Source organism: Neolamprologus brichardi, chromosome 9 (assembly GCF_056152115.1).
Source record: "Neolamprologus brichardi isolate AB-2024 chromosome 9, ASM5615211v1, whole genome shotgun sequence".
Taxonomy (NCBI): domain Eukaryota; kingdom Metazoa; phylum Chordata; class Actinopteri; order Cichliformes; family Cichlidae; genus Neolamprologus; species Neolamprologus brichardi.
This window is the reverse complement of record NC_142112.1, coordinates 28,044,236-28,056,459: the sequence shown is the minus strand read 5'-3', so window position 1 is coordinate 28,056,459 and position 12,224 is coordinate 28,044,236. Positions and strand designations below refer to the sequence as shown.

At 42.5% G+C, this 12,224-nt stretch overlaps 1 protein-coding gene across 1 annotated transcript in view; it reads right to left on the bottom strand.

The window, feature by feature from the left end:
• gli3 (GLI family zinc finger 3) overlaps window positions 1-12,224 on the bottom strand; it is a 98,540-nt gene that overhangs the window by 17,735 nt on the left and 68,581 nt on the right. The window contains exons 5-8 of the mRNA XM_006794973.3: window positions 9,940-10,145; window positions 6,952-7,113; window positions 2,722-2,923; window positions 925-1,144 (exon numbers count right to left, since the gene is read on the bottom strand). Coding sequence (XP_006795036.2) covers window positions 925-1,144; window positions 2,722-2,923; window positions 6,952-7,113; window positions 9,940-10,145 — 790 coding nt within the window. The remainder of the gene's footprint in view (window positions 1-924; window positions 1,145-2,721; window positions 2,924-6,951; window positions 7,114-9,939; window positions 10,146-12,224) is intronic.

The window sequence follows — 12,224 nt, the reverse complement described above, 5'->3', positions numbered from 1 at the left end:
ATCAGCCTGAAAAAAAACAACCGTGGTTGAACCTTAACGATTCCTGCAAGTCCCAGACAAGAGCTTTAACCGAGCTAATGAAAAGCAATGCAATTCAGTGTATCACATTAGCTACCCTAATCATTGCAATTAAAAAAAAACACATGAACCAATTCAACCAATGAATGACCTGACTTTGGCCCTGGCTTAAATATGCCCTAGAGGGAATTCTTGTTACATATCAAGCTAGAAGAAAAAAAAGAATTAACAAAGAGTTTTTAAACTTCTTGTGGAAAAAACAGGCAAGTTTTTCTTTGACTTTCTATTCCTGAAAATGTTTTTTCCCATAATTTGGAGTGTTTTACAGAACTCTCCGTTCTCTCAGTCTCCTCAGCATTTGTCCAATATTTGATATTCAGCCGTGGCCTCAAAGCAATATTCTGTTGACTCCAGCAAAAGGGAAAAGGCAATTTTGGTGTGCCCGATTTGAATGAGGCCTCATTTGTGATAACATAAAATTCGAGGCATGGGACACAGCAGGGAGGATGGGTAATAAACACTGAATATTCACTTCAAATGCAGGCCCGCACATACAGTAAGGGCTGAGGAATGAGAGGAAAAAGTCCCTTTGGATCCATCCATCCATGTCAATATTCCCTCTCTATATTCTTGTTCTCTCTCTAGTGATTAATGGAGTCAGCAGTGGGATTCTATGCTAACAAGCCCCTTGTTGTTTGCTGCAGGCGGGTTCTGGGCCACGCTCGGCAGTCTAAAAACAAGAGACAACACAAGTAGGAGGAAACTCCCAGGAGAGGCACACATGGAGGGGGGGATCCTGCCTATACCACCTTAGCTCGCTGCATTTCCCTCAGATGTGGCTGGCATAGACGCTGCTATCTATTACCTGCAATGATGAATCGCAGAGGCACTAGCCATCGCTCTCACCTGCGAGGAGTCGTTGGAGATGACTGAGCGCTCGCTGGCACTGAGTCCAGATGGTGGGATGCCAGGCATGGGTCGCTGGGTGGCAAAGGCTGGTGTTGGGTGGATGAGAGGTGGACTGTGGCCAAAGGCAGAGCCAACAATGCCCGGTTGACGGCCCATCAGCTGCTGGTGCACATGCAAAGCCACCGGGGTCGGAGGGTAGGCGAAACTTAATGCTGGGCTGGAGAGAGCAGGGGGAAAGAAAAAAATCCTCACTAAACTACTTCACTAAAAAAATCAGCTGTAAAAGAAACGAGGCACAAAAGGGGGAAAGATAGTGAGTAAATGGATTGTTCTGGATAGCGCCTCAATCCCTGAGGACAATCTGACAGGAGATGGTGCGGTAATGCTGGAACCACAGGACCGTCGACAAATCCCTGCCAATGAATGTTCAGCTTGTTAACACAGTGAATTATCATGTGGTCTGTGTAAGGCAGTATGTCATTCTTCCACCAGGCAAATGATACACACGATAAATAATCGGAGGTGTATCTTATAGCCATGTAAATTATTTTTTATCTACTGCAGCAGAGTTTGTTTTTTTCCCCTCCGTAGCTTCTTAACCTGCAACCTGAGCTAACTTTTTGTGGATGATAAAAATGCCAGAAGCGACCCAGAACCTCTCCTGGGGTCTGTATAACCACTGACGGACCTCCAAATAAACACAGATCTGTGTGGCTCCGAGCACAGGCCTCCATTCATCCTGCGCTCTGACGCTTTGCTCTCGCTGCGACCCATATTTCTGCTGATCTTATTACGAGCCGAGTGGAAATCAATGAGCCGAGACACATTTGGGGGCCCATCCGCTTGTCATATCACTCATCAGTCTGTTGGCTTTGGCTATTTGGGCCCTGACACTTGGACAGTGGCTGAGTGTGCAGCGTGATTGATCAGGCTCTTCTTACAGATTGCTGATCAATGGCTGTGGGTGGGGCGATGGATCTTTCCTTTTCCCTTCTCTACTCTGCTCTTTCGCTTCCCTTTGCTAGACTCGGCTACAGAGGCGTGATGTATGTGACGTTTCCATGAGGTGCACCGGATGACTGACACGAGCCGCCGGGGAGGCAGGCTGACTGGCTGGCTGGGAGATCGTCACCCACACGGGGCCTTGACATGGACGATACGTACACACTTATTTCCCCACCACCGCACACTTCTGGTACACTTTTGTTGTACACACTGATCCTATTGAACTTTATGGAGAGTTTTACTATAAGCATCGATGGCATCGGAAACACCACGTACAGCATTAATCCCCCCTGGGGAGAGTCAGCTGTTCCATCCATTCATTCATTATTGACACATGTTAGTTCCAGAATGACCACCTTGAAAGAACCAAATGCACAAAGCCCTTCTTCAAAAGTGACTCACAACTGAGTGATTTACTTTTAAAGTAATGGTCAAAATCTTTAGTTCCTATTATGGGTCAATCCCACAATTCCTTTCATGGGAGTCAATCAATGTAGGCCAAGACTATAGTAGCTGAGTCAGCCCAATGCATCTATCAGAGTTTGAATGTTGGGTTAAAATAGGGGAAAAGCTTGTGAATCGGGCTTGTATGAAAGTACTTTGTGTGTTACAATTGAATAGAAAAGCACTATAACATCCACTTGTCCTTAATTAGACTTCCCTTTCCTCTTCACCATCCACATTTTCCACACAAATACACACAATACAAAGATATCAGACCATTCAAAATTCTAATAACAAATAAAACGATTAATCAGGAGCTATAAGAACATTCAGGGCAGTTTTTACCTGATGGCCCCAGCCGAGAGGTGACCGTAAGAGCCGCTGGTAGACGAGCTGGAGCGGGAATTGTTGAGCATGGTGACGAGGGAGTTGGGCGAGTTGCGGATCATGGTCTGCAGGTCAAAGCTGTGCTCAGAGAGGGGTGAGATGGGCAGAGGGCGTTTCCTGCTGGGTCGCGACGGAAGCCTCGGGCTCGGGAAACGAGAGCCTGCGGGGGATGAGGAAAGAGGTGGAGATTGAGCGCCAAGTATCTGGGTTTAGAAAGAGCGGTACACCTAAAAATACACCCATATCCGAGCATCAGTTAAACTCTGAAAATGTTCGAAATGAAACGAGCATTTGCTGGTTTTTACACTTTTTTTTGCATCCAAACTCTAACCTAATCTAACCCCAACAGATGACATTTTTGTCAATCATCAGACAAAAGGCTCATCTGAACGAGTATTCGGCTGTCACTTGATGCACTGCTTGCATTTCATCTATGAGAAAACATGCCTTTTATGTTGGAGAAATGCTCTGACTGTGTATGGTAATATTTAATCAAGTCCAATTTGACTCGTTATTCAAATGCAATCAGTGTTGACTGGAAATACGAAAAAGGGGGTTTGAAAAGGTAAAAGGCGGAAACGGCGCAACCATTCTCTGTGCACATACAATGAGCCACGGGTAGAGATTAAAACATGACTTTTGTTGTCTTTTCACATGGAGATGTCACAAACAAGACAGAGAAAAACGGGGGGAGATGGAAGGAGGGGGAGAAAAAAAAAAAGCGCTGAGGGGATGTCGTGCTTTGTGCGTGAACTGACACAATGACTTTGTGACTCAAGATTTGAAAATAAAACATTTTGAGTTATTTTATAAAGGCAAACAAAACCAGCTTAGGCAGCCCCGATAACCCCCCTCCATATTTACGTCCCCCACAATCCATCCATCTCCCAAACGTAAATGCTCCATCTCTCGTTTGACACATCCAGCGATTACAGAACGCTCCATTCACATGGTAATCACAGTGTGTGTGTGTGTGTGCGCGCGTGTGTGTGTGTGTGTGTGTGGATGCTGCTCCAGTGGCAGCAGTGGTGTTCTGGCAAACACAGGCCACGTAAGGAGAGCAACACTGCCTTAATAATGTCACAGTATGGAAAAGCCATCTTTTTTATGCGTTTCTGACGGGGGTCCTTCACATTGTTAAACACAGCGAGGAACACCGCATGGCACATCTGATTTTACACAACTTTGCGCGTCCTAAATTTGACACCAGCTGACACTCCACGCAAGCCGAAGAGCGGCGAGCAAGAGGGAAAGCGTCTACTTGTGGTGAATTAGGTGAAGGGGTGGGTGGTGGTGTTTGGTGGTGGTGGGGGGGAATACAGCTGATGAGATGGGTCTGTGTCCCAACACTGCAAAATCTCATGGGAGTGGTATTTATTAATGCACAGCCCAAATGATAAATCAGCCAACCGGGGAAGACCGAGACAGAAACGTGCTGGCTCGTTGCGGGACTGTCCCTCTAATTTCCTCTTGATTTATGGACGGGATGGCTGGTTAGTTGCCCCGTCATTAATTCTCACGGCCAGAGAGGGTTCAGACGGGCAAGACTGACTGGCGGTGGAAATAAAACGTGGCTCCGAAGCTGTGCTTGAACCGTCTCAAACACACCTGAGGGCCACATGAGAGGGATTTTATGAATATAGACTTTTTTGTGTGATATAAACTTGATTTTAGAGATCCAAGGACGCTGATATAAACGAGTAATCTGGTCAAAATCTCTTTGTTTCTGAACAGCTATTTGCTAAAACTACATTTTTACTTTATATTTTCTCCATCATTTCTCATAAATAAGCGGTATATTAATATTTAATACACAGTTTACAGTAAACAGTAATGTAGCTTTAAGCAGCTAGAGTGTAAAGGACATTAAAAGGTTTATTAATTTTCAACGTGTCCGACATCATAACTTTTTCTAAGATGTATTTTATATTTAAAAAGCTGTTTTCATTGTTATTCATCTGTTTACACACAAGTTTCCACTTAAAGGTGCCTATTGGAGAGTTATAGCAGTAATATAACAGTAAATATGTTTGTATGCTTACAGCTACCTTTTAATGTATTATTAATATTTATGAAATGTTTATACTGCTTATGAATTCCAAACAGGAAGTCTTAACGTGCTACCATATAATTAATAGCTACAATTAATCAGGTTACATAAAACAGCTCTGGTGTTAAAAATGCTAAAATGCTGCTAAAAGCAAGCCTGTTTATAAGAAAAACAGCCAGCTGTTAGTGGAGAATAGCAAGGAGATTAAAGTCAGCTAATAAAGACCACAAATAAAGACTTTATGGCAGTGTAGACTTTAGTTTTAGTAATCTATGAGAGCTATGGTGCTAATTAGGCAGTATGAGCATAGACAATAGCCCATTAGAGCACAAACAGGCAGGACAGGCCCATTGTTTCATTAGCAGAGCGCTCTCTGAAGGTAATTAAACTGATTTGAAATTGACTAAAATAGCTGCAGTGTCGTACTAGCCCAGATTATCAGCGAAAGCCTCTTGACAGACGCCGCTCTTTGTATGTGTTTTTTTTTTTCTCTGAAATCCAACCAAAGCTTTAAAGTGTTAATATTTCAGGCGCAGGAACACACATTGTTGAAACATGATGAGTTATTACCAGCAATGATCACAGGCGATTTTTTTTTAAAAGTGAGGAGCGCCGCATCTCTACTTAAATTTGGCCCTAATTGTTTTGTTTCAGTCTATTAATCTTAAAAAGTGACACAGAAGAAAGGATTTCTGCAGTGATGAATGGTGGGACATTCCAATTCCCACTTAATAGCAATTAATTTTCTGATACCCGCACAAGTTTGGCTAGTTTTAATTAGTTTGTTCTGAGGAATCGGGGGGAACTTCACCCCGGATTTCCATGAAAGCGGCGTCTGACTGACTAAATACATTCTCATCAAAGGGAATGGGGTGAGGCTGTCCGACCTTTCTAAGATTCAGTGTGCATTTAATTTCCTATTTACACTTTAAAATAACTCATTAGCATAAGTCCTCTGCACACAGACCTGAGCCGAACACATTAAGACAATAGCTCATTTAAATCATGTCAGAGGAAAAAGTTGCAGATACCTCCTCGCTGTGGTTGATCTATATATAGTACAAGATAGGTGAGTTATGAAAGTGCAGTTTTAAGGGTTGAATTCCCACTGGGGCCACTCATGCTTAAATGTGCAGGTATGCACTCACTTTAAGGTGCAAGCGCAGTAGGGATGAATGTGGTAGGCGTCTATTCACTTGCGTTGTAAATGTCCAGTTTTGGTGCCTGGTACAGTTGACATATAATTCCCAATAAACTCAGAGCCACAGAGGTTATACTCTTAATGTCAATAAGGAGTCTTTGAACTTTTACTTTTATCTGCTGGTTTAGTGTTTTAATTGCTACGAATGGAAACCGCCTCAGCACCATTGGTAACACCTGCTTTAAAATCCTGGTGGTCAGGCAGAGAGATTTAGATAAAGAACAATTATTAAAAACATTATTAACCACCCTGATTATGTTCTGTCATCTGAGTTCAGTAAGCTGCTCCCACCAGTACCCCAGTGCAGAACAAATAGACACTTAAAATCCTTCATTTCCGCTTTTAGATCACTTACCTCTAGATTAACCTTTAGATTTTTTAAATAATTTTTAATGTCTTTGTCAATCTGTCTGTTTATTTTATGTATTTTTTCATGTATTTTACTATTTATTGCTATTTATCTCTTGACTTCATTCTTTGTTGACCTGTGCCTTCAAGTGCAACACTGTAGGTGACTAGAGTTTAGTGTGACTGTGTGAGTAGGTTGTGTGGATGAAGTACAAAGCTGCCCCTTTTGGGGGGAGTCTGAGTAATATTCAGTGGTTAAAAACCTTCCACTTTTTAACTATATTTAATCAGGATTTTAACCTTATGAACTGCAAACTAGACAAAATGTGCTTAAGTGGATGAATAAAAGCCAAAAAAGAAAAAGCTGTCTATATTATTAAATCTATTGACTATTTTTTTATAATGAAAGTTCATGGAAAGTTGATGAAATCCAGTACTTCTTATGGATGCAAAACAACAAAAGAGATCAAACAAGTTTTGGACGTATGTAATGGGGAATGTGTGTGAGGCAGTGTTTCAGTGTAATCCTAGAATTATTAGATATTTATTTGTTGTTTTATATATGAGACACCTCTGAGCGCACACTTACTGTCGATCGCCTGCAGATACTCCATGTGCAGGGCGCTGGCACTGCTAGCCCCAGCGGCGGATGCCACTGACGGTAGGAGGTCAGACGTGTAAGGGCTGCGGTGGCCCGCCAGCAGAGCCATCTGGTGGTAGTACTCAGCTGTGGTCAGACCTGTGTGAGGGGCTGGAGGAGAAGAAAACAAAGTAACCAAAACATAAACTGATCTGCATCCACGGAAGAAACACTTAAAAGAAAAAAAAAAGGCTGGGTAGAGGCGGAAGAGGAAAAGAGACAGATGCAAAAGGAAGGGGAAAAATTATTAGCGAGTTAGAAAAACATGACAGGCTGAGCACCTGCACTGCGTTATAAAGTCTGCATTCATTTACATTAGATGATAATCAGCTCAGCAGAACAGTAATGAGCACATTAGCAACACCATCAAGTTTAGCAAAACAGCTGCACGGGGAGCATCACCTGAAGTGGGGAGCCTCACTGGGGATTACCGGATGCTTGCTCAGAGATTACAGTGAGTGTGCATTAGTGTTTGATTGATGCATTCGTGTTGTGAACACCAGAACCGATCGCCTTACAATACAATGCCGTTTTTAAACAGCCTTCGCTCTTCGTGCCGATCACTCGGAGAAAGGGCATGAGCGTGTACATGAATATATATATTTACTGTATGTGTGTGTGGTAAGAGTATGTGGGCTGGTGCATCCTTTGCCAAACACGGCGCTTGTGTGCTGTGCGCATGGGGGCTGCAGATGCAGATATGCAACCTGCTCCTCGACTCTGCACATTTAAACTCTGCAGGAAACAAAAGGCCTAAATCTGCCCAGATAGATCTGCGTGCATGTGGATACAGCCTCCACTTCACTTTCTCTCCCTTTCTCTACAATCTCTCTCTTTTTCAAGTCATTCCCTTAGTTATAGAGTACTGTAAGTCCTTGAACCATAGCCTAAAAATAAACATCTGGTGGTGGGCTTCCGTATGCAAATATTCTAAGAAAGAGAGAGGAAAAGACTAACACTGTGGTTTTGGATGCAAATATGGAATCGGTTCAGACCACTGAGTGCTGCAGATCTTTTTTTTTTTCTCCCCCAATTGAAGCAATAAAGAGAAAATAAATAAAGAAACAGTGTATGAGGAGATTTCCTCTTAAGGCTGGCCTGTATGCCTGCAGAACGCAGCCATGATTGGTTAAATGAATGGCAGAAAAAAATTCTAAATTAATTCGATCTGGCTTTTATGTCTTCAGTGGAAGGGGGGAGTTTCTTAATTGTCTCCAGTGTTCCGCCTTAGCTTTGCTTTTGCATTCAACCATAATGTGTCCCATTCAGGAGCCGTGCGCAGAAAAGAGCTTTGCAGAATTTCTAAATCAGAAACGCTGGCATCCGAGTGCGATCCTCGGGGCAGAATGGGGGAGTGGGGGAAGGCTGTCAGTGTGGCACTCAATGTAGGGAAGGCAGAGACATGCCTCAGGACTCCGTGAGCCACCGGGTGCTCCAGCACAACAATAGGAACAGGGGCGAGCCTAACTCTGAACTCGGTCTCATATAGAAAAGAGAGAAATATTGAAGGCGGGAGGGGGGCACAAAAAAAGAGATGTGAAAGCAAATGTGTGGCAGCAAGAGGGTGGCACTAAATCCCACCCACTTTAAATCTCCATTAGATTCTGTTAATTAATTCATCATTATTCAAATGTACTTTTTGCTGGGAAAAAAAAAATCTTTGCATATTGAAGGAGGCTCCCTGTAAGCGCGGTGATATACTAACAACACAAAAGCTGATGGGTTAATTAATCACCGGATTGATTAAAGGAGTAATTAGGTGCCTCATTCACAATTCACAGCATTATGGAGTAAAAAGGGGATCATGTGGTAGGTTGGAGAAACTATTTTGATTTAAAGCAATCCGAGACCGGCGCACATTATTTTGCGGTAATGGAAAATTTGAGGGTAGAGAGTCGGAGCTTCGGTATATCGCTCTAGTGCACGAAAAGGAGCAAGGGGGGGAGGGGGGGGACTCTTGGTCGTTACTTAGTCACAGCTTTCAACAGACCTGGATGAGAAGAGGTCGAATGCACGGGTGCAGAGGAAATGTCCCAGCTATTTGCCATTTCAGAAATACACTTCAGTGCAAGGTTGGGGGCTAAAGTGGGTCTCTGCTGCTGCTGAAGTACCAAAAGGCTGATGGCTGAGAAGGTGAGGGCCATAAATGATTATTGGGACATTTGGAGCTCTATGAGGTGAATGTAGATGTTCGGCAAATAAGATCTTACATAAAAATAAAAGATATTGTTTTTTTTAATTAAAATATGACCAAAATCATGATGAAAATAACTCAATATGGTTATTATTAATTTAAAGTTTTTTCTCTAAGTTGCTAAGACTTATTTTATATATTAATAAAATAAGGTATAAAATAAATGAACTGCTACACATCAGATCAATTGACTTCCCAATTAAAATCCATATTAAGATGTAATATTGCTCTCAGTAGGATGCGATACGAATCACCCCGCTTTACACCACCAAACCGTGAACTTGAGCCCGACCCTCCCTCCGTGTGCGCGGTGTAACTGTACGTGACCCTGCCGCTCACTGATGCATCCTCCAGAGGTCTCCGACATGACTCACAGATCAAAAGGATTAGCCTCCCTCCAATCTGAGCCCCCACCCACACGGATGGCGCTACACTCATAATACTCCCATCTACCCGCTCCCCTCACTCAGATAGCATCTCGCCAACCCCTGGGTCTTAATAGAGATGGATCTGGTTGCCTCTCACCTGACCTCTTTTGATCTCGAACACGAATTAAACGGATACACACAACCGAGATTCCCCCTAATAGCAATCGAACCTCCGCAATCAATTCCAGCCGTTATTTTTAAGGGTCTTCTGAGGCCTTATCACCCTCTGCTGGGGCTGTGTGCAGCTGAGTGTGTGAGTGTGCACGCGTCATGCGTTGTGTGTGCGTGTATCAGTTTATGTTTCATTTTACTCACCATCTGCAGGGCTGAGGCCCCGGGTGGCTGACAGAACGGAGATGGAGGGGCTGCTGTGGAGAGAGCGGATGTAGTCCATGTATGGGTTGATGTAGGGGTGTGGATGGTGGAAGGGCGACTCAGCCCCCACAGACGGGTTCCGCTGGGGCGAGATCCGGATGAGGGAGATGTCGGAGAAAGCTGGACTGCCCGCCAGCGCAGGAGGCCTGCAGAGAAGAAAATATTAAGATAACATGACACATATGATACAAACTCAAATCACAGGTTTTCACTAAAGGCGTCACATAAAGGGGGGTGGTATCGTGCTTTTCTTTATTTTCTGGCATTTGAACGCTGTTAGAGGGGTTCCAGTGATACAATGAGGGATGAAGTAGTCGCTTAGTATGATGTAATGATGAGGAAATATCATTAAACTGTTGATCTTAGCCACAAATCTCTGGCCATCTGCACAGAAACCTGCACCCACCAACCTGCTTTAAAAAACATCTGTTTATTAGGGGCAGCCAATCAGATTAAAAGCTGACTTAAATTGAGAAGAACAAGGTTGAGATGAATACGGATTATTTGAAACTGTGACTCATGCAAAGCTACTCAAGAACAAAAGTATGGAGCTAAAAATTTCGACATATAATTTTCTTTACAGGAAATAATAAATGAATAATGAATAATAAAAAATATATGTGTAGAAAGGAATATTAAAAAAAACACTGTTGAACAAATGTTTATCATTTTTTAATATATATTTATATATATTTGAGAAGTCACATATAAACTTGATATTACAAAACTGAATGAAAAAATAAAAATAAACTAAAGGAGGCTTTCTGTTAAGAATTGAGTTGAATTGAATTTATTTATTTTTGTTTATTTTTAATTTTTCTTATATTTTTGGGGCTATCCTGGTACGTATTATTTATTTTACTCTTTTTTGTGCGCAATGCTTTGTAACCATTTGTCTGTAAAAAGCATTTAATAAGTAAACTTACTTATTTTTCTTTTGGTATTTTTAACCTGATCTGAAAAGCTCAGCAGAAATTAGTCAGTTGTTAATTTGATTAACAGCAAATGGGAGGGGGGGAGAGTAAAAAGCCTTCTTTTTATGTATCTATAAATAAAAGTAATTTTTTTTTTTTTAAATACATTTACAAATTAAATTTAAAAATTAATTAAAACATTAAGAACATTTTTTTAAATGATGATTTCTTTAAAGTGTCCCTAATATCTCTTCATTCTTTGACTTATAAATGAACTTACTTCAATATTGCTGTCACAGACTCCCTCTATCTGACACCATTTAGACCAGTTTAAATCAACATGTGTACAAGAACAAGATCTTTTGATTCCACTATGTTGTCATTTTTGAGTAAATTAAACATAAATAAGTCAGTTTTGCCACAGTTTGCTTGCTTCAGCCTGAACATCCAGATGTTAATTCGATTGGCAGACTGGCAGTGGCGAGACCAAACAAATAGACTGTGACACTATCTCTCTCCCTCCATCTGCAAAGCAGAGAGGAGAGTGCTGCATTCCAACTGCTCCCTACGCAGACATTTCCTCAGATCAAAGGCAGCTTTCACCACTGCGTCTTAATCAGAGGGAAACGTTAGACCGAGCTCACCGCTGGCCAGGGCCAGACAAGCAACGCTGCGCCGCAACGCTACATTGCTCAGATGGCTTCGAACTTGGCTTGGAGATGAAACCATGTACAGAATTGCACATGACGGATACAATTTTGTACAAAATCCACTGGCAAGTCTCATACAAATTCTCATTCTTTAAATAGAAAATGTGAGCGCTATCGGGCTTCACTTTATCAGAAACCTTTACTATCAACTTTGTCTTTTCTGCGAGATGTGAAATAAAGTTGAGAACAATCAGGAAAACTTCTTAGCAGCAGAGTTTGAGATTAACTAATTTGTGCCCACTTCTTATAATTGGTTAGGAGCGCCTGGAAACTTCATAATGATGGCCTACACCACAAAGGCCTTCCCCTGAGGATGTGGAGAAAGCCCCATATCAGGCAGACATTAACGGGCTAAAAGATTAGACTGAATTAGCCCCTCTGCTTCTCTGGGGCTCCCCGATGGACTGGTCTACTGTGACAAAAGACCCCAGGAGTAGGAAAGGATGAGCGAAAAGAGGGAGAGGAAAAAGCCTGGCCCAACGTTTGTTTCGTAGTGACCTTGAGCAAGGCCAGAGGGAGTGGAACAGCCCAATTACGACCTCTGCCCCATCCCCTGTTCCCCTCCTGGCCCCTTCGTCCCTCCACTTCACAGCCCCCCTAA